A 23,629-nucleotide genomic window follows, 5' to 3' on the forward strand; every position below is an offset into this window, starting at 1 on the left:
ATCCTCCAGCTGCTGGCTGGGTTTTGTCAATGGGGAATGCTTTGCAGAAGACTGAAGGGAGGGAGATAGTGATGGCACAGGGTTTATTTCTCTCCCTACTGAGAGGCTAAGGCCTGTATCATTCTGAAGAAGGATTCTGTTCCTTTCACAGGGGCTTCTATGAGACTCTTTCCTTCCATTTTCTAGTAACTATCTCATCTCTTTGGGCCTAGGGATGGCTAACAGCTGTTCTATCTTGTGATTCCCCTACCAACCACAGTTAAATTGTCCCTTTGTAAATCAGCTCTCTCAATCCCATTTTAAGTGTCCTAGTTAGAATCCAAACTGATACAGGGTGTGATCCCTGTTTTTAAAAAGCTGACATAGGGCACTTGGGGCATATACCTCAGGAACAGGAAAGCTGAAGACTGTATAAAAAGAGATCATCTGTAGGAGTAAGGTTGATGGTTACAAACTAAGGTGTTTTAAGTTGCATATTCCTGGCCACCTGCATCTTATTCTCCATTCTTATTTTCCACTTTTAGACAGATTAGCTGTAGAGATGTCTGTAAAGCATGCTGCATGGTGATCAAGATGCGCTTTGAAATTTTGCAATCTCGGTGTCAGAAGTAATTATATCAAAGTAATTCTCACAGTGGTTTTCAGAGCAATTTACAGAGCTTGTGACACACATGGACACTGAGTCATAGAGCATTTTATAGACAGCTCTTCATCTGAACCAGATTTACAAGGTCATTAGATAGGATCTCTCTAGAAACAGAAACAGAAAATGGAAGCTGAGACAGATTTGAGTCAAAATGTTTTATGGACTTATCTTCTACTCAAGATAACATAAAGCTATACTAACACAGTTCCTTCCCTGCTTTCTCAGTCCTCTAATGTTGAGGCCTTTCTCATTAACTACTGAACTCTTACAAGTCTGAGCAGAACAGATGTTCGAGGACTCGCAACTTGTGAGACATCAATAGCCAAACACCACAAGTCATGACCTGGTCACTCTTCCACTCCCTTGAGGCATCTGCCTTCTTTTGTAACCAACATGATTGATGGTGAAAATATACAAAAGTTTTATCTCTCTCTCTCTCTATATATATATATATATTTTTTTTTTTTTTTCAAAATTTGAGGCAAGGACACAGCTGAGTTCTGACTCACACAGGAAAGGGTTGGAGGAGGAGGTGGAGAGTAAGAGATTCTAGAAAGTCGCTTACACAAATAAGGAAAAAGCCAGCAGATCATCTCTTAAAGCTAACGCTGCATCTGCTAGTTCTGTCTGTAGTTGCTTCCTTAACTATATTCAGATCTGTGCTTTCTATAAAATGCAAATAAATTCTGCAATACTTGAAAAGACAAATTTCATGAGTGTAATTGTGAGATTGGCTTGTCTGGAACTGATTGGCACTTAGAATTGACACTGATTTCCATATTCCCACGGTTTACCGCTAACCAGAATCTTGTGGAAGAATCCAGGACTCCTGACCACTGTAACCTTTACCCAGGTCTCAGTCTGCTCCATTTCACTCTTTTTCTCCTGAAGATCCCAGGGATTTGGCCTGGTTCTTCTCTTGTTTGGAAGATTCTTTCCCTATAATGAAATGAATGGTACAGACAAAAAATGTAGTTGCCTACTGCCCCTCTACTTTAATATTGCCTTTTTTCATTTGCCTGGTTTTTGTTTGGAACCATGAATCATTTTAAAAATAATATGTTACAGAACTCCAACAGAAATTTGTGGATTATACTGTGACAGGGGTATTGAAGAAGCTGCAGACAAATTGTTAAAGACATAAACACAATTTCATTGCTTAAAAATATCATGTGTTTTATAGAACAACTGCAAACTCAATAATAACCAATATTAAAACAACAAGAACATTTTCAGATTCATAAAAGCCAAAGTTCTCACAAGGATTTATGTGACCATACATACATAAGGTTTCCCTGTTCATCACCAACTCCCGGAGCTTGCTCAACTCATGTCCATCAAGTCAGTGATGCCATCCTCTGTCATCCCCATCTCCTCCTACCTTCAATCTTTCCCAGCATCAGGGTCTTTTCCAATGAATCAGTTCTTCACAGAGATGGGAATCAATCTTCAAGAGGTGGGAACACCAGACCACCGTACCTGCTTCCTGAGAAAGCTTTACGCACGTCAAGAAGCAACAGTTAGAACCGGACATGGAACAACAGACTGTTTCCAAATTGGGAAAGGAGTACGTCAAGGCTGTATATTCCCATGGGAATACAATCTTCCCTCATAGCTCAGTTGGTATAAGAATTTGCCTGCAATGCAGGAGACCCTGGAGAAGGGATAGGCTACCCACTCCAGTATTCTTGGGCTCAGCTGGTAAAGAATCTGCCTGCAATGTGGGATACCTGGGTTTGATCCCTGGGTTGGGAAGATCCCCTGGAGAGGGGAAAGGCTACCCACTCCAGTAATCTGACCTGGAGAATTCCATGGACTATATAGTCCATGGGGTCACAAAGAGTCAGACATGACTGAGCGACTTTCACTTCACTTCACTTCACATACATAAATGATGGGCTCCCCCATCCTCACCCCCATCACTACCATCCTCTGACTCTCTACCTGGTATGCACCGCTGCTCTGATATTGACAGGGAAAGCACCCTATTTCCTTCAGCTTGACTCAACCGTCCCCTTCTTTGTAATAAAGTGAAAAACGGCCTGCTTAAGAGTTAAACTATTAAGAGGAAATGGAATAGGGAGACCAGAAATAAACCCACAGACCTATGGCCAATTAATTTATGACAAAGCAAGAACATACAATGGATAAAAGACAGTTTCTTCAATATGTGGTGCTGAGAAAACTGAACAGTTACAGCCAAAACAATGAGATTAGGACATTTCCTTCATATCATATACAAAAATAAACCAAAGTGGTTAAAGACCTAAATGTAAGACCTGAAACCATAAACTCCTAGAAGAGAACATAGGTAGAAGATTCTTTGACATAAAATCACAGCAATATATAGATGTATAATACATAACATTATATTTTATATATATGATCTGTCTCCTGAAGCAAAGGAAACAAAAATTTAAAAATGGGACCTTATTAAACTTAAAAGCTTTTGCGCGGCAAAGGACATAACTGACAAAATAAAAGGACAATCTATGGAACAGGTGGCAATAGTTACAAACTATATGGCCAACAAAGTTATGTTGCTTTTTCCTGAACACCTTCCAATGGCTTCTCTTCTTGGTAAGAAGTAATAGAGTCATTACAATTGGTCCCCAAGGCCTCCAATTACCTCTAGGACATCACGGTATACCACTTTCCACCTCGCCTTTCTGTTCCAGCCACACTGACCAAATTCCACTTATTAGACACTACTAAGAATATTCGAGATGGGCATACCAGACCACATGACCTGCCTCTTGAGAAACCTATATGCAGGTCAGGAAGCAACAGTTAGAACTAGACATTGAACAACAGACTAGTTCCAAATAGGGAAAGGAGTACATCAAGGCTATATATTGTCACCCTGCTTATTTAACTTATGTGCAGAGTACATCATGAGAAATGCTAGGCTGGAAGAAGCACAAGCTGGAATCAAGATTGCCGGGAGAAATATCAATAACCTCAGATATGCAGATGACACCACCCTTATGGCAGAAAGTGAAGAGGAACTAAAAAGCCTCTTGATTAAAGTGAAAGAAGAGAGTGAAAAAGTTGGCTTAAAGCTCAACATTCAGAAAACTAAGATCATGGCATCTGGTCCCATTATTTCATGGGAATAGATGTGGAGACAGTAGAAGCACTGTCAGACTTTATTTTGGGGGGCTTCAAAATCACTGCAGATGGTGATTACAGCCATGAAATTAAAAGATGCTTACTCCTTGGAAGGAAAGTTATGACCAACCCAGATAGCATATTAAAAAGCAGAGACATTACTTTGTCAACAAAGGTCTGTCTAGTCAAGGCTATGGTTTTTCCAGTGGTCATGTATGGATGTGAGAGTTGGACTGTGAAGAAAGCTGAGTGCTGAAAAATTGATGTTTTTGAACTGTGGTGTTGGAGAAGACTCTTGAGAGTCGCTTGGACTGCAAGGAGATGCAACCAGTCCATCCTAAAGGAGATCAGCCCTGGGTGTTCATTGGAAGGACTGATGCTGAAGCTGAAACTCCAATACTTTGGCCACCTCAAGCGAAGAGTTGACTCATTGGAAAAGACCCTGATGCTGGGAGGGATTGGGGGCAGGAGGAGAAGGGGACGACGAAGGATGAAATGGCTGGATGGCATCACTGACTCGATGGACATGAGTTTGAGTAAACTCCGGGAGTTGGTGATGGACAGGGAGGCCTGGCATGCTGCGATTCATGGGGTCGCAAGGAGTCAGACACGACTGAGAGACTGAACTGAACTGAACTGAAGAATATTCCTGCCTCAGGACCTTTGCACTTGCTATCCTCTCATCTCAGAATGCTCCTTCCCAGTATCCACATGGTTTGAAATCACCTTCTTTTTGTTTGTGCTCGAAGTGTCATCAGAGGGTACTTTCCTGGTTACTTTAAACATAGCACCCACCTTCATTATCCCTTTATTGTTCATCATGGCACTTTTCACTACTTTGTCTTTATTCATGGTGTCTCTTCCCATTAGAAAGTAAGCAGGAGAAGAAGGCTCTTGTTTGGCTGCTATACCCCTAGTATCTTCAAAAGTCAAAGTGTCAGTCACTCAGTCGTGTCGGACTCTTTGTGACCCCCTGGACTGTAGCCCACCAGGCTCCTCTGTCCATGGAATTCTCCAGGCAAGAATACTGGAGTGGGTTGCCATTATCCTGCTCCAGGGGTTCTCCCCAAGTCAGGGATCGAACACGGTTCTTCCGCACTGCAGGCAAACTCTTTACCCACTTAATGCTAGGCATTTTAGTAATAAAAATAAAATGTACAGCAAGATTGCCTTGCCTCAGGCACACCGCTGAGGGATTCATAAGTAGCATATAATTACATCTACAGAGCCCACGTTCTCTGTTTCAGGCGCGGAGTTTAGCGGCTCTGCAGGAGCTCCTGCGGTGGAGCCCGCGCAGCCTATGAGATCCGGCCGGCGCGGCCTGTGGGTGGAGCTGCTGATCCGCTCCGCCCGGGAGCCGGCGGCTGGACGCGGCACCGCTCGAGCGCCCCCAAGGCGCATGCTCCGCGGGAGCCGAGAGCCCGCTCGGAAGCGAAGGAATCTACGCTGCACGGCCCGGCGGCAGGCGGATCTGATTGGGAGCGCTAGATTGCCTGAGCCTGGCGCCGGCGCGGGCGCAGGCCCCGGGTCCAGCTGGCTCCGCCCCATCCAGGCTCCCTGCGGCCGCCCCAGCCTCTCGAGCCGGCGCTGCAGCTCTGGACAGCGGCCCGGGAGGACGGCTGCAGGTGAGTGCCGGCCCTGCTGCACTGTTGGGGTGAGGGCGCCGCAGCATCGGCCTTCCTCCGCGGGCTCCGAGGCCAGGGCCCCGCGCCCTCCCGGGTGCTCAGTCACACCGCCTGTGATCCTCTGCAGGATCCCTCTGCGCTGGTTCCCGGAGCACCCGAGGGCACCCGGGAGTTGAGGGCTCTCTTGACGTTGCTCATCTTTCCCTGGGCTGCAGCGACACCCAGGATTTCTGATTCCCAGCTCCCCCACTTTCTCCTCGTCCTTTACTCGCATTAGCTCCGCCAGGCAGCCCCCAAACCTCGCTTACTTTTTAACCAAAGGCGTGGTCAAGGACCGGCTTGATACCTGTCCTGGTGAGTATCCCGGCAATACTATTTAACCACTGGACATTTTACTTCCAGTAATAAACCTGGGTGAGCCTGAGTTTCCTGGAAAAAGAATTTAACGGTACTGCAGAGAGTTGTTGGAGGCTTAATGAACATAGTAGGACCGAAGCACACTGCCTGCGAAATCTGGAGCATAGCAAAAGCTTAAATGGGAGTCAAAATTATTAGTGGTGTTGTTATTATTAGGTAGATAACAAGCTGCTTTGGAGCTTATCTTTTCTTCAGCTACTGAACTCTGGACTGCCCAATCCTGTTTTTCAGAATCTGTTGTGTGTCCACGCTTTGCTGGGTCCTTGGGGGGCGGGGGGGCGGTTTCAGAGTTGACCCAGAGACTGGCTCTGCCCTCAGGCTGGTGTAAAATGAAGACAGAAAAGTACTTCGTTGGGTTGTTAACAGTACCTAAAGAATTGAGATAAAGTTGCAGAGCCCACTGAATCCATCTTGGAGGAGACTTTTTCTCCTTGAACTTCTTAGTCGTGTTTGGCTATTGCCTATAGAACTGTTATGAACATCTTTATACAAGTCTTTGTATTGGGATACACTCATCCATATCTTTTTCAAAAATTAATTTATTTTAATTGGAGGATACTTGCTTTACAATATTGTGATGGTTTTTGCCATACATAGACATGAACCAGCCATGGGTGCACGTGTGTCCCCCCATCATGAATCCCCCTCCCACCTCCCTCCGTACCCCATCCCTCTGGGTTGTCCCAGAACACTGGCTTTGAGTGCCCTGCTTCATGCATCTAACTTGCACTGGTCTTACATATGGTAATATACATGTTTCTATGTTATTCTCTCAAATCATCCCACTCTCTCTGTCTCCCACATAGTCCAAAAGTCTGTTCTTTACATCTGTGCCACTTTTTCTGTCTTGCATATAGGGTCGCTGTTACCGTCTTTCTAAATTCCATATTTATGCATTAATATACAGTATTGGTGTTTCTCTTTCTGATTTACTTTGGCCTGTATGGGCTTCCCTGGTGACTCAGACGGTAAAGCGTCTGCCTACAATGCGGGAGACCCGGGTTTGATCCCTGGGTCGGGAAGATCCCCTGGAGAAGGAAATGGTAACCCACTCCAGTACTCTTGCCTGGAAAATCCCATGGACTGAGGATCCTGGTAGGCTACAGTCCATGCGGTCGCAGAGAGTTGGACATGACTGAGCGACTTTACTTTGGTCAGTATAACAGGCTCCAGTTTCGTTCACCTCATTAGAACTGACTCACACGTGTTCCTTTTTATAGCTGAGTAATATTCCATTGTGTATATGTGCCACAGCTTCCTTGTCCATTCGTCTGCCATCATTCATATCTTTAAGGGACTATATTTATTTTAAAATATGTGGGAGGCTGGGACTGTAGTCCCACTTTTGCCTCTAAACCATTGGCGTGTCCTTGGAAGAGTCACTTCATTTTGCCTTTAATATCCATCCCCGAGGTCTTTGCTGTGCGGTGATTTTGTGCCATCACTGTTAGAACTATATGGTCTGTGTTGATCCCTGGAGAGGGTCTCAGACGCAGAGAGGGGCAATCTTCTTTCCTTCTGTTTCTTGTGCAAGCTCTCTTATCTTTTTCATTTCACTTTTTTCCCCTTGGGTGACAAATTCAAATCCTAACGTGTAACTTTGTGCAAAAAGGGAAGTGAATAACTAGCGAGAATAGGAGCTGATATCAGCTGAACTTCAGAACATTTATTATTTTTTTTTCTTTTATAACTGAGATTTTATTGGTTGTTTTGAGGATCACTACACAGACATTTCAGTTTGTACACAATTCTTCACATACATACCAGAAATCTAAAATATCATGTAGTTGTGATTCTTAACAGTTATTCCAGTGACTTCCCAGCTTAAAATTTGGAGCAAACTTTCCTTAACAGGATATCAAGTACCAATATCTTCAAATATTGATATGTTGTTACATCATAAGTCCCACTGATTCACAATTTAGTATCATATACACTACATACCCAAACTGTCAATCGTTCACAGTACATTAACCAAGTTACTAGGAAAACTGGACTACCACGACCAAAGATGTTATAGTATAGTGCACAAAATTCTGACCAGGAGAGCCAAGATCAAAAAGTGGTTTGCTGTAGGAAATAATTCTACCAAAACAATATGGGAAGAGAAGTAATTTAAAGTGTTCAAGACATTAAATGCACAACTGACTCCAAACTGCCATTTAGTATGCTTTTGTATTATAGGATATAAAAGCTACCCCCCATCTATGGAATGTTAAGCTGACACCCAAGACAATCAAAGCCTCCCATATCCAATATCCCACTATTTCATGGTTGTACCAAAAAATAAACAACCAGCAAATGATTTCACCTCTTTACAAAAAGCATTTACACTTAAAAAATGGGATGAGGTGGGATTCCCTCCTTTTTAAAAATGTTTCTAGAGCTACTAAAAAACTTGCATTTACAAAATAGTTGATAAAAATATTCCTCTGGATTGTACAAGAAGGGAAACAGGAACCACTGACAGGACTGAGTGTGTGGTTATTAATCAGATTTGGCTTCTTTCTGTTCTGCTTCATCAGAGGCTGGGCTCTCCTCGTTTTTAGTCTCTCCATTTTCTGCAGGCAAGTCTTCTTTAGTCTCTTGGTTGGCCACTTCCGCCTGTTTTCCCTTTGCTCCTCTTTTCCCTTTTGTTTGCACTTTTTTATCTGAAGATTTATCCTTTCCCGCCGCCTTTTTTGGCTTCGTTTCCACTTTTGCAGGAGCCGGTTTAGCTGACAGCCTCGCCGATCTCCTCTCGGGCCCTCCGCCGCCGCCGCCGCCTCGGCGGAGCTGACCTTCCTTTTGGGCATCGAGGCGGCGGGGCGGGCGAGAGCCGGGCGCCCGAGGGCCGCGGCGCGCCGAGAGCCTTCGCGAAGCGACTGCTGCCGCTCCTCCCGCCGCCTGAACTTCAGAACATTTAAATCACAGTTAGAGAGGAAAAGGTGGGAGGTTACCAGGCTCTGGAATTTTGGTGATCTTCCCTTTTCTCAACGTATTTTCTTCTGAGTCCTCTCTTCCGCTCTTGTTGCAGGAACATTACGTTTAACTTTGTGGTGAGGAGGTGGGTGGGTGTAGTGGGCTCCATGTGTCACAAATTAACTGAGGGTGGTGTGTGGGAGGTTTCCTAGTTAAAAAGAATTCCTGAATTTTTTCTTTGAGGTGTGGCTTGAGTCATTTGTTCCGTATTTGTCCTTTGCCTAACTTTTACCTGACGTAAACTGGTTAAGAACCTTGTATGGAAGCATTATTTACCAATGTAATTTTGTGTAGTAAAATTGGTGTAGGCAAATAACAACAGACTGTTTTATACAGAATGAAAATGTGGCTCTGGGGTTTGCTGGTCGGTTTGGTCCTTGGGACCCTGCCTTCCCAGGCATCTGGATGGAAGCAGACACCTGTGGATCCCGAAACAAATATGAACGTGGTAAGTTTCTTAAAGGCATCTCCTTCTTAAAACACATCTGTGATCAATGTTATTTTCTGAAATCCAATTACATAGCTACATGAAGCTACAAACTGCATTCTCTTTATATCTCATTATGTTTTTCATGTTCTCTGACTCTCCAGTTCAGTTAGCTGGACTTTACCCACTAGGTAATGTGTATTTTACAAACCTCTTTTTACTGATGAAATCAGTGCTTAATCATAAGTAGTTAATCATACTTAATAGGATAAGTGGTATTTTTAGACATTCATTTCATTTTTAAATCTCACTGAATTTGTCTAAACAACAATAAAAAAGTGTTAAAACTTCCGAAGAATGTTAATACTGAATGTTTTGAACAAGGACAGATTACAGTGTTCGTAGTTCAGTCCAAAAATCAAAGTATCTGAAAACAATTTTATTAGAACGAATAAGCAAAAATAATCCCTCAAGTAATGAAAACATTTCAAAGTTATTAATCTTAAGCAGACAATTAAATCGGGAGATACTTTATTTAGGCATAAAATATCATGAAATTATAGATTGCTACAGAAAACAGCAGGTTTAAAACAGTGACACAACTGAAGAATCAGGCAGCTTTGGAGATTTTGATAAATTTATAGTCAGTCAAGAGAGTGCAACCTATTATCAGGGTTCTTAAGGTTACGTTTTATCTCTTGTTCCTAATTTTTTCTTTTTAAGGTTTTTTAAAATTAAAAACATTTTTCCTTTTTAATTTTTTACTGTAAGAATGATAAACTTAAATCCTTTCAAGTATTTGTGGTAGAGAGAATCACGAGCACTTATTTACATTGTCTTCTGGATAACTGAGTTAGCTGTATGCCACTGAGCTCCTAATTAACAATTGCCCAATGGATTAAGTGGTACAAACTGCTATATGTAAAATAAAGAAGCTTCAAGGATATATTGTACAGCACAGGGAATATAGACAATATTTTATAAAAACTATAAATGGAATTTAACCTTTAAAAATTATGAATCACTGTGTTGTATACCTGAAACTTATATTAAACATCTACTATCATTTCAGTTCAGTCACTCAGTCGTGTCCGACTCTTTGCGACCCCATGGACTGCAGCACGCCAGGCCTCCCTGTCCAGCACCAACTCCCTGAGTTTATTCAAACTCATGTCCATTGAGTCGGTGATGCCATCCAGCTATCTCATCCTCTGTCGTCCCCTTCTCCTTCCACCTTCAATCTTTCCCAGCATCAAGGTCTTTTCCAATAAGTCAGTTCTTCCCATCAGGTGGCCAAAGTATTGGAGTTTCAGCTTCAGCATCAGTCCTTCCAATGAATATTCAGGACTGATTTCCTTTATGATGGACTGGTTGGATCTCCTTGCAGTCCAATGGACTCGCAAGAGTCTTCAACACCATAGTTCAAAAGCATCAGTTCTTTGGCACTCAGCTTTCTTTGTAGTCCAACCCTCACATCCATACATGACTACTGGAAAAACCATAGCTTAAACTAGGTGGACCTTTGTCGGCAAGGTAATGTCTCTCTCTGCTTTTTAATATGCTAAGTTGGTCATAACTTTTCTTCCAGAGAGTAAGCATCTTTTAATTTCATGGCTGCAGTCACCAATTGCAGTGATTTTGGAGCCCCCCAAAATAAAGTCAGTCACTGTTTCCACTGTTTCCCCATCTATTTGCCATGAAGTGATGGGACCAGATGCCGTGATCTTCGTTTTCTGAATGTTGAGCTTTAAGCCAACTTTTTCACTCTCCTCTTTCACTTTCATCAAGAGGCTTTTTAGTTCTTCTTCACTTTCTGCCATAAGGGCGGTGTCATCTGCATATCTGAGGTTATTGATAGTTCTCCCGGCAATCTTGATCCCAGCTTGTGCTTCATCCAGTCTGGTGTTTCTCATGATGTACTCTGCATATAAGTTAAATAAGCAGGGTGACAATATACAGCCTTGACATACTCCTTTCCCTATTTGGAACTAGTCTGTTGTTCAATGTCTAGTTCTAACTGTTGCTTCTTGACCTGCATACAGATTTCTCAGGAGGCAGGTCAGATGGTCTGATAGTCCCATCTCTTTCAGAATTTTCCACAGTTTATTGTGATTCACACAGTCAAAGGCTTTGGCATAGTCAATAAAGCATAAGTAGATGTTTTTCTGAAACTCTTTTGCTTTTTCGATGATCCCGTGGATGTTGGCAATTTGATCTCTGGTTCCTCTGCCTTTTCTAAACCCAGCTTGAACATCTAAACCCAGTTCATAGTTCATGTACTGCTGGAGCCTGGCTTGGAGAATTTTGAGCATTACTTTGCTAGTGTGTGAGATGAGTGCAATTGTGCAGTAGTTTGAGCATCCCCTTGATAAAAAAAGAAAGGAAACCTAATTGCCCCATGGATCTTTCCTTATGTGAATTTGATCATTATTCCTTTTCATCTTTCCCCCTGGTTTTATTGAGATGTAATGGACATATAGCATTGCATTAGTTTAAGATGTATAAGATAGTGATTTGCTCTGGGTCTGTATCATTTTGTCTTGTTCAACTCTGCCTTGACATTCTAGTGTAGATTCATTGTTCCATTGATTAAAAACAGATTAATGCTTTTTATCCTTCATTTCCCAGGATGGGGTCTCTTAAAACAAGGAAAATTGTAGATTACAGAATTAACTGGCATATTTAGAAAGAAAGAAAGACGTGCTTATTTGTGCCTGGGAGCCAGGATGGAACCAAAGAAGCCCAAAGCTATGGTAAAATAAGGCACGCTTGGTGCAGAACATGTTAGAATGGTGAAACCAAGGTTTAACTAAGCATCTCTGAGTAGAATGCAGGGGTAAAACAAGTGGAGGATTTACTCTTGTGATGGAGATTGGCTACTAGATTGAGCAGACTAAAATTTCAGTAATGATTGGTTTCTTAAATAAAACTTGGTCATTGACTTTTTGTCTTCTCCTTTGCTCCACAGAGTGAAATTATCTTGCGCTGGGGATACCCTAGTGAGGAACATCAGGTTGTGACAGCAGATGGGTATATTCTTTGTGTTAATCGAATTCCCCATGGGAGGAAAAACCGTTCGGACAAAGGTATGGGTGTTTTCAGTGGTGAGATAGGAAAGTTCTGAAATTTTAATTGCTTTGCTGAAATTTGGCTGGTTTTTATATCAGTCACAAATTCAGATTTAACTTGAAAACATTGAAATGGGATTGTCTTTTAGACCAAAGTATGCAACATATTACATTTATGCAAGGTATATTAAAACACTTCTTTTAAAGAAGCAAGGACAAGAATCATCTAATTTCATTTTCACTTAAGGATTCAAAGGTCAGGTTTGCTTGAGAATATGCTAAAATATCTCATTGTTATAACAAAGCATTTTATTTAATAAAGTGATTTGAACATTAAGTAGATAGCTCTTGCTATTTGAAAATTACTTAATTTTTTGAGTAGGTAATGTCACATAGTTCAAAAATTGAAGAGAATAAAAAGCTCATAGTAAAATACCTCCCTCCTATTTCATTCTTCACCTTCCCAGTTTTTTTATGTATCCTTCCAAAATTTCTTTATTTTAAATTTCTTTATCTCTAAAAAAGTGTCTTTAGAAACAAACATAAATGAGTATTTTCCCTGCTTGCCTTTTAATTTAGAATGTGGCATATAACGCACATTTTTGTTTCTTGAATTTTTTTTGTTTAAAGTTTTGAATATTTTTCATACAGTACAAAGAGCACTTTATCATTCATCTCTACTAATACATAGTATTCCACTGTATAACTGTCATGATTTATTTAGCAAGTGTTCTCTTAGTGGCATTTGGACTATTTCTACTCTTCTATTAACAAATACTACTGCTGTAAATAACCTTGTTTGTGTGCAAGTTTATTATAAGACACTTTCAGAAATAGAATTTTTGGGTCAGAGGATAATATGTGGATTTGTGATTTTGACGTGTGTGTGTTAGTCACTCAGTCATGTCCGACTCTTTGTGACCCCATGGACTGTAGCCCTCAGCGCTCCTCTGTCCATGGAATTCTCCAGGCAAGAATACTGGAGTGGGTTACCATTCCCTTCTCCAAGGGATCTTCCCAACCCAGAGATCAAATCCAAGTCTTCTTGCATTGGCAGGCAGACTCTTTACCATCAGAACCACCAGGGAGGACCCAGATATTGTTAAATTACTTTCCATGTGGTCTTATTCTGGTAACTATGCTTATTAGGAATACTTGAAAGTTCTTATAACTTTGGCTTAAAATATATGTGTATTTTTTCTGTGTCTCAAGCAAAACTGTGGTTTCCAGTACAGATTGAGGAATTTCTAGATAGACTTCTTGAAATCACTGAATGGACATCAGAATAAGGATCTGATCCTTAGTCAATTGTCTCTGTAGATACAGATATTTTTTAAAACACTTTTTGTGTTTAGAAACTTTCCTTAGGCTACTAAGGTGAGATTAAGGTAAATGAATAACTGTGTCTTCTTCAAAATTTTATGTGAGTAGAAAATTTTTATTCAAAGTGAATTTAAAAGCCCTCTGTGTTAATTGAGCTTTATATTATTGTCTATTTTTCTCTTAATAAAATCTGATTCATCTATGTTTTTCTCCCATAAATTCTAGCCGTAATGAGTCTTTTGATGATGCTACCTGGTGAAGACAGCCAGTGCTCTTTTTGAAATTTAATTTCTGACTCTTGAGAGTTTTATGATTTATAGATCCTCTTAAATGTATGTTACAAAATGAGAAATGAGTTACAACAAGGTCTTCTATTTTTCTTCTGCTCAAAACACACAAAACATTTCAGAGTGAACATATGATCTTGCTTTCCTTCCTCTTTTTTATTTTTAAAGTGAACCTCCTATACAGATTTCAGATTCAATATAAAGAAAGATATGTATTGATACTGTTTCTCTTAAAAGTGGCTAGTTGGCTAATATAATTAGTAATGTGAGCCATTGTTTAAAGATACAGGAAACCTCAGTGAAAACAAGCTTAGAGAATGTGCCTCCTTTTTCCATATCCACCTCCAGGCTTTTCTCTCCTATAGCAATTAAAGCAAATAGTGCCAGGTACCTTCCTATGGTATTTATCTCAACCACTGCAGGTGAAATTGCTGTACCCTAGGAGGTGAGCATCCTTCTTGACTTGCTCTCAGGTGATAGGAAGAAGAGATGGGGGAATTCTGCCTGCCCATAAGTACTTTTGTGCTTTCACCTCTGTAGGTCTTGGGTTCTTCGTTTTTAAAAACAGTCGATTGCCTGAGATGATCTCAAAGTTCCCCATTAGTCTTTATTTCTCCTTAGTTGTATGGGTTAGATTCCTTTTTTTTTTTTGCAGGGATATGTGGATTGGGGCAGTGGATATCTTTGGTCTTCAGAATGGGGAACAGATTGAAGGCACTTTAAGTCTGGTCGTAGCATCAAGCCCCCACCCTTCTGCTCTTCTTTGCAGAGGCCTCCCTGTAGAGGATCAGTGATGTGTATGTAACACCTGCTGTGAGCTAAGCTCAGAGACAAGTCTGGAAGCAAGCTATGAAGGTGGTCAGTTATCTAAAGGAGTTTGTGATTCTCCTCAGAAGGGCATCGGTGCTTCTCTGACGGTCTGCGTTTCCATGGTCCAAGGCTGAGCACAGAGCTGAGGTTCTGCCTGTCCTTCACTCCCGTCCTGGAGCAGCGTTGTCAGTGGTGCTAGTTTGGCTTATTTAAGCCAGATAGACAGAAAGAATACATAAAATCCTTCACACCCAACTTGGAAGCTGGCTCATCCATGCCTCTTCCTCTCCTGACTTCCTCTTCTGTTAATAACACCCTCATTATCCTAATGACCAGGACCAGAAACTGCAGTCACTCTTGACTCCCATCCTCCAGGAGCTGACAAGTCCTCTCTAGGCTCCCACGTTCCATGGCTTCCATTTAGCCTTTTCCTCTCTGCCAGGCCACGACCCTGCCTTAAGCTCTTGTGACTGCTTACGTGGCCATCTGAAATAAATAAACTCAGAATCTGAGAGAGAGAAAGAATTTCAAAACAAGGATAGGGCAGTTCATTCTGCTTATCTTTTAAGAAATTAATGTTCTTAATGCATAATAAAATAATGCCATATATCTGTACTATTTATAAGTCATTACATGATCCTTTAAAACATAAATTCGTTTATCGAGAATGAAGTGAAGCTGCTCTCCCCACTCTTCTTTTTTTAAAAAATAATTCTTTTAAAATTTATTTTTGACCGTCTTGGGTCTTTGTTACTGTGTGGGCTTTTATCTAGTTGTGATGAGGAGGGGCTGCTCTCTAGTTGTGGTTCGCAGGCTTCTCATTGCAGTGGCTTGTGGGCTTCCGTCATAGCTCAGTGGGTGAAGAATCCACCTGCAATGCAGGAGACCCTGGAGAAGGGATAGGCTACCTACTCCAGTATTCTTGGGCTTCCCTTGTAGCTCAGCTGGTAAAGAGTCTGCCTGCAATGTGGGAGATGTGAGTTCGATCCCAGGGTGGGGAAGATCCCTTGGAGAAAGGAAAGGCTACCCACTACAGTATTCTGGCCTGGAGAATTCCATGGACTGTATAGTCCATGCTGTCACAAAGAGTCAGACACGACTGAGTGGCCTTCACTTTCACTTTTTTGCTGAGCACAGGCTCAGGGGGGCAGGCTTCGGTATTTGTGGCGAGTGGGCTCAGTAGTTGGGGCTTGAGGGCTCTAGAGCACAGGCTCAGTAGTGGTGTCAGACGGGCTTAGTTGCTCTGCCTGCCGAATGTGGGATATTCCCTGATCAGAGATTGAACCTGCATGACATGCAGATTCTCTACCACTGACCCACCAGGGAAGCCCCTGCCCTTCTTAGTGTAGTTTTTTTTTTTTATTTCCAGTTTTTGTGTTCTGTTGTGATGCTACAGCCTTACCCCTACGTTCAGGGATGCTAACAACCCTTCTATAGATGGTTGCAAAGTTGGAGTTTCTGTGAGGGGACTAGGGTTGTACTGTGCCGCACTTAATCGCTCAGCCGTGTCTGACTCTGCAACCTCATGGACTGTAGCCCGCCAGGCTCCTCTGTCCATGGGGATTCTCCAGGCAAGAATTCTGGAGTGGGTTGCTATGCCCTCCTCCAGGGGATTTTCCCAACTCAGGGATCAAATCCAGGTCTCCTGCATTGCAGGTGGATTCTTTACTTTCTGAGCCACCAGGGAAGCCCAAGAATCCTGGAGTGGGGAGCCTGTCCCTTCTCCATCTTGCCAATGTCACCTCCATTACTTATTTATAGATACCACGTTCCTTGTGGAACCTTCGTTAAAGCTGCGTGGTGAGCGTGTTTCAGTCCTGCCTCAGTGGCCCCCTCCGATTATATGTAGAGCCTCACTTGGGGATCATCAGAAGATTTTTGTCACAGGCCTTGACTGCATGGCTCTTCTACCATGTCAACTGCTTTCCTTTCTACCAACCTCCTCGCTCTCATCCATCTTATGTAGTTCTGCAGGATTAAGCTTCTTAGAGCCCAAGTATAATTATATGATACTGGCATTCAACAATCTTCATGAGTATGATAAATAAAGATAGCACCATTCCTTAATGTTGTGTCCTGGCTGATGTCTGTACTATTCACCCTCATTTTGTATAGCAGTGGAGTTTTGAAGTTCACCTTGGGTATGTGCAGAGAACTTCATGATTCCCCAAGTTAGTGATTACAGTCATAGGATAGGATGTCTATGGTGTCTTATTCGGTAGAATGGGATAGACTATCTCTTTCATCTGGTTTATGAGGAGTGCTTGAGAACCATTGATGTTTACACATCATCTAAGAAACATTTCTCATTTCTCATTGGCACAGATTTAAATTGGCACCATAGCCAAATTGCAAATGGTATCGTTGAAGTTGTATCAGTTCATAAGTATTAAAGAGCCACTCTTTCACACTCTCAAATCCAAACGAGTTATTCCCCTTTTGCTAATTTCTGGCTGGGCCTCAGACTCAATCCACTGGAATGGTGATGAACGTGCCTACCATCTTCATTTCTACACATCCTTAAAAACACTTTTTTTCTCCCACGCTTGCAGCCCCACCCAGCTTAACTGCCCACTGTCCCTGGTTGCTTGAGCAGGAAGGAGACCACTTCCCAAACGTCTTGCTGACAACCCTCTTGAGGTCCTTTCCTCACTGTTGTGGGGTTGACTTAGGTGTGTACTCCTCCCTACCCCGCCCCCCAGTCCCTCCCGCATCCGCTTTTTGAAGGCGGCGGCTGTGTCTTTGTCACCTTTGTGTTCTTCACAGCAACCAGCATGGCCATATTGTCTGTGTGGCTGGCCTCATTCAGATTGTGTCTGGCAGTCATCAGAACTGGGATTCTGGAGGAGATGAACGCAACAGATCCTCTCTCAAGTAAAATAAAATAGACACTTGTGCACACACAGGTTTTATATTCGGATGCAGAGAGTTTATGGACCCAGTGGAGAATCCCCTGATTTAGACCATCATTTACCTGTCTAGTCAGACCTCTATGAATTAGGCGGCTTGAAATGTGTATTTAGAAAGCTCTTGGTGACCCGTAGAGCATGTGTGGGCTGTTTCTCTGTGTTACACAACCTTCTCCCTCAAGTGTTGAGCTCCCCCTCCTTTACACTAATACTATAAGGGAATTGAAATTCAGAAATTCATCCTTCATAGGGAAGTGATTATATTTTCATCTGCTGAACCTTATTTCAGAAAGTCATGGGATGCTGGCACTGGAAGGATCTCAGAGTCCTGCCTGAACCGAGGATTTAGAGCTTGCATTTTTAACATAACTCCCTAGTGGATTCCAAGGTAAAATCTTAGGGTTTGGGAACCCAGGTTCTCGAGCAGCGCACCCTCATTTTACTGGGCAAGACAGTTAGGTTCAATGAGGGAAAGGAATTTGCTTTACATCAAAGGCTAGTGGCCCAGCCAGTCTGACTCCAGGTTCAGTGTTCCTTGAACCGGTGTGTGACCTTATGTATTTAATAAGCATTGAGCAAGTTGAATCTATGGGAGTCAAAATATTTATTTTATTTGGCTAAAACACAGGAATAAAGGCCTTGTCCCAAATAGGTAAAACAGCAACAATTATCAGTGAGGCAGACTTACTTCCTGCTTAATTGCGAAATAAACTATAAACTAAAGCGGTCACCAGATAAAGCACCAATAGTGGAATTTTGAGTTATAATTGAAAATTCACAACCTGACTTGTGAGTTAGGTTTTTCAGGAAAAGGCCATCAGCCTGTGGGTTTTTTTTTTTTAAATTAATTTTGATTATATGTTTTAGGATTCCAGCCAATTTCTGAATTTTCTGTTCTTATATGTGATTCCTAAGGAAACCGTTTCCAAAATGCAGTGCCCTCCCAAGCTAAACAGAGGCCTTGATCAACTGGGATGCAATTCCTCCCCCCCGGGGTGGCACTGGACACACGTAGGGCCATTAGTCAGTGCCTGGACTTGTTGACTCTGGCTCTCTGAGCTCATGCCCTTGGGCCTTGATGACGCGCTGGGTGTGGGGCTATGTTCAGACCCTCTGCCTAACTGAGTGCTGCGAGGCAGTGTTAGCTGCACGGCAGTTTCTTTTGAATTTGCAGATTGGGGCCAGGAGCAGAGTCAGAGTGAAAAGAGGAGATGCTTGGCTCAGCACCCCTCCTTCCTCTATAGAGGAAGCCCTTAGCCCTTGCCTAAGACAGCAAGCCCTGTCTTGCTCCTGTTTGACCTCAGTGTTGTATCAGGGAGGAATTCCCCGGCCACTCACACCCAGTCAGGCCTCTGGCCACACATTCCCATAGCTCTGTGTGTTTCCCTTACAGCAGTTAAGACAATAAATAGTAGTGTATTATGTGGGTGATGATGCTTATAATCTCAGGCTTCCGCACTAGACTATGAGCTCTCGGAGGGCCCAGACCTTTTCGGATTACTTGATAATCTCTCCAGTCCAGGGTTTTCGTCTGCCTGCTAGTGCAGTCCTGGTCCTCCTGGGGCCTGGGTTGACCAAAGTATCTACACTTTATGATGACCACAGCCGGGTAGGATCATCCGGAGCTCAGAGGCACGGCACCTCTGTTAAGGCAGGCTGTGGTAACAGAGAAGGGTGTGGAAAGCAGAAAGGCAGTTTGGCATGGAGGTAATGGGCACTTTAATGTCACGTGATCACACGGTTCCCAGCTCCACCATATACTAATTGTATCTGCATCCTGGGGCAAATTATTTCTTTTTTTCTATGCCTCAGAGACCCCATCTATAATGTGGGAAGAGTAACATAAATGGTCTAGTGCCTTCGTGGGTACATAGTAAGCTCTAATTAAGGCTGTGCCCTGGGAAATGCACATGGTGTATCTGTGTGTGTGTCGATTTGTTGTTGTTGTTCAGTTGTTAAACTGTGTCTGACTCTTTGCTACCTCATAGACTGTAGCATGCCAGGCTTCCCTGTCCTCCACTATCTCCTGGAGTTTGCTCAAATTCATGTTCATTGAGTTGGTGATGCTGTCTAACCATCTCATCCTCTGTCACCCTTTTCTCCTCCTGCCTTCAGTTATTCCCACCATCAGGGTCTTTTCCAATGAGTTGGCTCTTCGCTTCAGGTGGCCAAAGTATTGGCACTCCGGCTCCAGTCCTTCCAGTTAACATTCCGGGTTGATTTCATTTAGGATTGACCAGTTTGATCTCCTTGCAGTCCAAAAGAATATCAAGAGTCTTCTCCAGCACCACAATTCGAAAGCATCATTTCTTCAGAGCTCAGCCTTCTTTATGTTCCAGCTGTCACATCCGTATGTGACTACTGGAAAATCCGTAGCTTTGAGTATGCACTGTTATTTTTTTCTTTCCTTTCCGTTCTTCATTCCTTCACTATTGCATTTATTTATCCAATTTACCTGCAGTGATGCAGGCAGACTCAGCATCAGGTGCCACAGATGCTGCAGTGAATGAGACAGAATGGTTGCTGCCTTCTTGTTGCTTAGCAATCGTCGTGACCATGGCTACTGTTGGGGAGAAAGGTGCCCTGAGGACGGGGTATTTCTCTTCCCTGCTCTGTAATCCCAGTACTGTTGTGTTCCTTCCTGCTGAGGGTCATGAGCTTTCTAGCAGGGTGACTGTGAAATGTGAGTGCAGTGATCTGGACTTCCCTAGTGGCTCAGACTTTAAAGAATCTGCCTGTAATGCAGGAGATCTGGGTTCAGTCCCTGGGTTGGGAAGATCCCCTGGAGGAGGGAATGGCAACCCACTCCAGTATTCTTGCCTGGAAAACCCCGTGGAGAGAGGAGCCTGGCGGGCTACAGTCCATGGGGTTGCAGAGCGTCCTGATCTAGGATTGCCAGTTGTGTAACTCTGCACAGATGACTTAGCTACACTGTACCTCAGAGTCCTTATCTGAAAAATGAGGGTAAAAGCTAGCACCCAACTATTCCCTTAATTTCCTATTGCTGCTATAACAAAACACCACAAACTTAGTGGCTTAAAACAGCACAGATTTTTTTATCTTACTGTTCTGCAGGTCAGAAGTCCCATGATTAAGGTAGGGCTGCCTGCTGGAGGCACTTGGGAAAGATCCCTTTTCTTGCCTTTTCCAGCATCTGGAAGCTACCCACCTTACCTGCCCCCTTCTCTATCCTCAAAGCCAGTAGCATTTTCCAGTTTCTTTCTCATTCTGACCTTTGTCATTACAGGGACCCATGTGGTTACATTGGGCCTACTGAATAACCTAGGATGATACCCCATCTTAAGATTCTTAATCACATCTGCAAAGTTCCTTTTGCCATATAAGGTAACATGTTCACAGGTTCCAGGAACTAGGAATGGGTTTCCCCAGTGGCTCAGTGGTAAGGAATCCACCTGCCAGTTCAGGAGATTTGGGTTCGATCCCTGGGTTGGGAAGATCCCCTGGAGAAGGAAATGGCAACCCACTCCAGCATTTTTGCCTAGAAAATCCCATGGACAGAGGAGCCTGGCCGACTACAGTCCATGGGATCTCAAAGAGTCAGATACAACTTAGCGACTAAACAATACAACATCTTTGATGGGCCACTGTTTAGCCTACTGCCCCAACTCAGCGAGATGTGTGGTTTCTTATCTGAGATGGTGCATGTAGAGTGTTTAGCATGGTACGTGACACAGTCAACACTTAGTGCTCTTACTGTAACTGAGATTATATTACCGGGGCTAAAGAATGCCTGTTTATGTCGTCTTTCTTCACAGAGCTGTTCTAATAATAATTAATTACTCTAGTAACTTTATTATTATTATTGTGAGTCACTGTTATTTATCAACCACTGTGTCATCCCCCACTTTAGATAAGAACATCTATATTCCAGAGAGGCTGAGTAAATCCTATAGGGTTTCATACCCAGTAAGAACCAAAGACTGTTTCATGCCAATGTCCTGATCTTTGTGATCTGCTCCTCCACCTCCTCCTTTCGGTTCTTCGTTGGACCTCAGCTGAGTTCTCACAGTGCTTTCCAGTGTGATGGAGGCCCGTCCGGGCACTGCCCTGGTGGAGAAGGCCAGTGCCTTGGGAGGTGGGAGGAACTTCCGTAGGCAGCCGGTCATCTTCCTCTTGTGTGGCTGTGGGCTCAGCAGATTCATTTTTGAAGCCTGAGTAATCCCTTCCTGGCTCCCACCCATGTTTGGCCCTGTTAGGGCCATCACGGGATTGTATCTCTTTGCTGGCTTTGCGCTGACTACATAGGCAACTGATAAAGTCACTCACCTTCTCTGGGCTAAAGGTGCCCATAGGCCTTTTCCTCATCCTGCAGCCTTCATACAGCCAGTTTGGACAAACTCACAGTAGGGCTTTTCAGGAAAGATAGCCCTGGTCCCATTGTGTTGGTCTGTTTCTCAGACAGACCAGGCTGCAGGTGCTGGCATGCGTGGACTAGGCTGGTCCTTGGGACAGTCGCCTGTGTACACAGGGGTGCACGGTAATAGCTAGCTATTACTTCAATCAGCTTCTCTCAGCAGGATGAAGAGAAATCTGATTAAAGTAATTCACTGGAAGATGTGAATGACAGTAGGCTTAACCCTCCTAGAGAGAAACTTCTTTTTCCAAAGTGGAATATTGTGGTTCTGCCTCCCATGCTGTCTCCTCTGTCCATCCACTAGAGATTTCTTTCTTCAAAGCACCTGGTCTGAGTCCTTCCAGAATAACTTCCCTCTTCTGCGTGTCGTTGCCTGAGGGCCTCCGTGTGTTGTAGAATGACTGTCTGTTGTTAGCCTTTCCCGTAGCAAAACAGTTTAAGAGTACAAACCCTGGCATTAGTTTATGTGGGTTCAAATCCCAGCTCCCCCACTTACTAACTCTGATCCAGTCTTGGGCAAATGACTTGACTTCTCTTAGCCATAATTTCTTGTTCTACTAAATGGAAATAGTAGTGACTTCATAGGATTTTCATCACAGTGCCTTAGAACACAGGGGTGCACAGTAATAGCTAGCTATTACTTCAGTCAGTTTTTCTCAGCAGGATGAAGAGAAATATGATTAAAATAATTCACTGGAAGATGTGAATGACAGTAGGCTTAACCCTCCTAGAGAGAAACTTCTTTTTCCAGCAGATCCTTTACTGGTGGCAGGTTGGGAGAGATGACATAGTGCCTTCCTTCCTCCCCCTGTCCCATCTCATGGGAGCCAGGTAGAAGCAGGTAGGAGAAGCTGGCAGACTGTCCCAGTGCCCTTGTCTATTCTGCTACCATTTTGCATTCACTAAATGTCAGAGGGAAGGGACAAGCAGTTTAGCACCCATTTTCCACCCCAGGCCTGGATTTGTTAGTATTTTCATTTTGTTGGTGGCCCATCATGTCTCACGGAGTCACGGGCATGGGAAGCTGAGTGGGTTATATTCTGTGTGGCTTCTTCCTCAGAGGCCCCTTTCATTCTGGGAGGAAGGGGAGCTGGCCCCACTTGCAAGGATGTGTGCCCCTGAAGGAAGTCCTTCATATCCCCTCTGTGCCTAGATGAGACAAGGAACTCCCTGCCGGGAGTTCCCCAAACCACTCTGCGTCAGAGCTTCTACAGTGCCCTCTGGGGTCCCGTCTGGCTGAGGCGCGGGATGCAGCGCCAGGTTACTGCAGAGCGAGGCTGCCAAGCCCTTTGTGGGGAGTCTGTCTGTCACTTGAGATTTGTCTCAACCCTTCCTCTCCTGGCTGAGTGAACTTTCTCTTTCCTCTGAGTTTTACTGTGTGGTGGTCTAGCCCTTTCCACACGGAGCTGGAAAGTAATCGTGTCTGTCTCCTTGACTAGAATGAAGCTCCATGGGGAGCACTGCTTACCCACTTTCTTATCCCTGAATCTGGCTCAGTGACTGACACGGAGTATGTACCAGGACGGGTTTACAGAAAATGTAATGTGTGTTTCGAATCATTTGATTATTATTATTATTATTTTTTAAACTTCCAGTGCTTTGCTTAGTATCCAGTGAAGCTCTCAGTGAACATTCCTCCGATGGTTGAATTGGACGGAGCTGAGAGGCTT

The 23,629-nt window shown here is 43.3% G+C and overlaps 1 protein-coding gene and 1 pseudogene across 4 annotated transcripts in view; one reads left to right on the top strand and one right to left on the bottom strand.

Annotated features, from left to right (window-relative positions):
• The first annotated feature begins 5,176 nt into the window (after positions 1-5,176).
• Positions 5,177-23,629, top strand: part of LIPA (lipase A, lysosomal acid type) — a 38,126-nt gene continuing 19,673 nt past the window's right edge. For 2 of the 4 annotated variants that reach the window (XM_043476062.1, XM_043476065.1), the window contains exons 1-3: positions 5,177-5,382; positions 9,097-9,208; positions 12,156-12,273. In XM_043476062.1, the coding sequence (XP_043331997.1) occupies positions 9,098-9,208; positions 12,156-12,273 (229 nt within the window). In that variant the 5' untranslated portion in view covers positions 5,177-5,382; position 9,097. Of the gene's footprint in view, positions 5,383-5,713; positions 5,737-8,475; positions 8,727-9,096; positions 9,209-12,155; positions 12,274-23,629 lie in introns of those variants that run through there. The other 2 variants (XM_043476064.1, XM_043476063.1) reach the window with 2 other exon arrangements.
• LOC122446178 lies at positions 7,920-8,594 on the bottom strand (annotated as a pseudogene).

Source organism: Cervus canadensis, chromosome 8, assembly GCF_019320065.1.
Source record: "Cervus canadensis isolate Bull #8, Minnesota chromosome 8, ASM1932006v1, whole genome shotgun sequence".
Classification (NCBI taxonomy): Eukaryota; Metazoa; Chordata; class Mammalia; order Artiodactyla; family Cervidae; genus Cervus; species Cervus canadensis.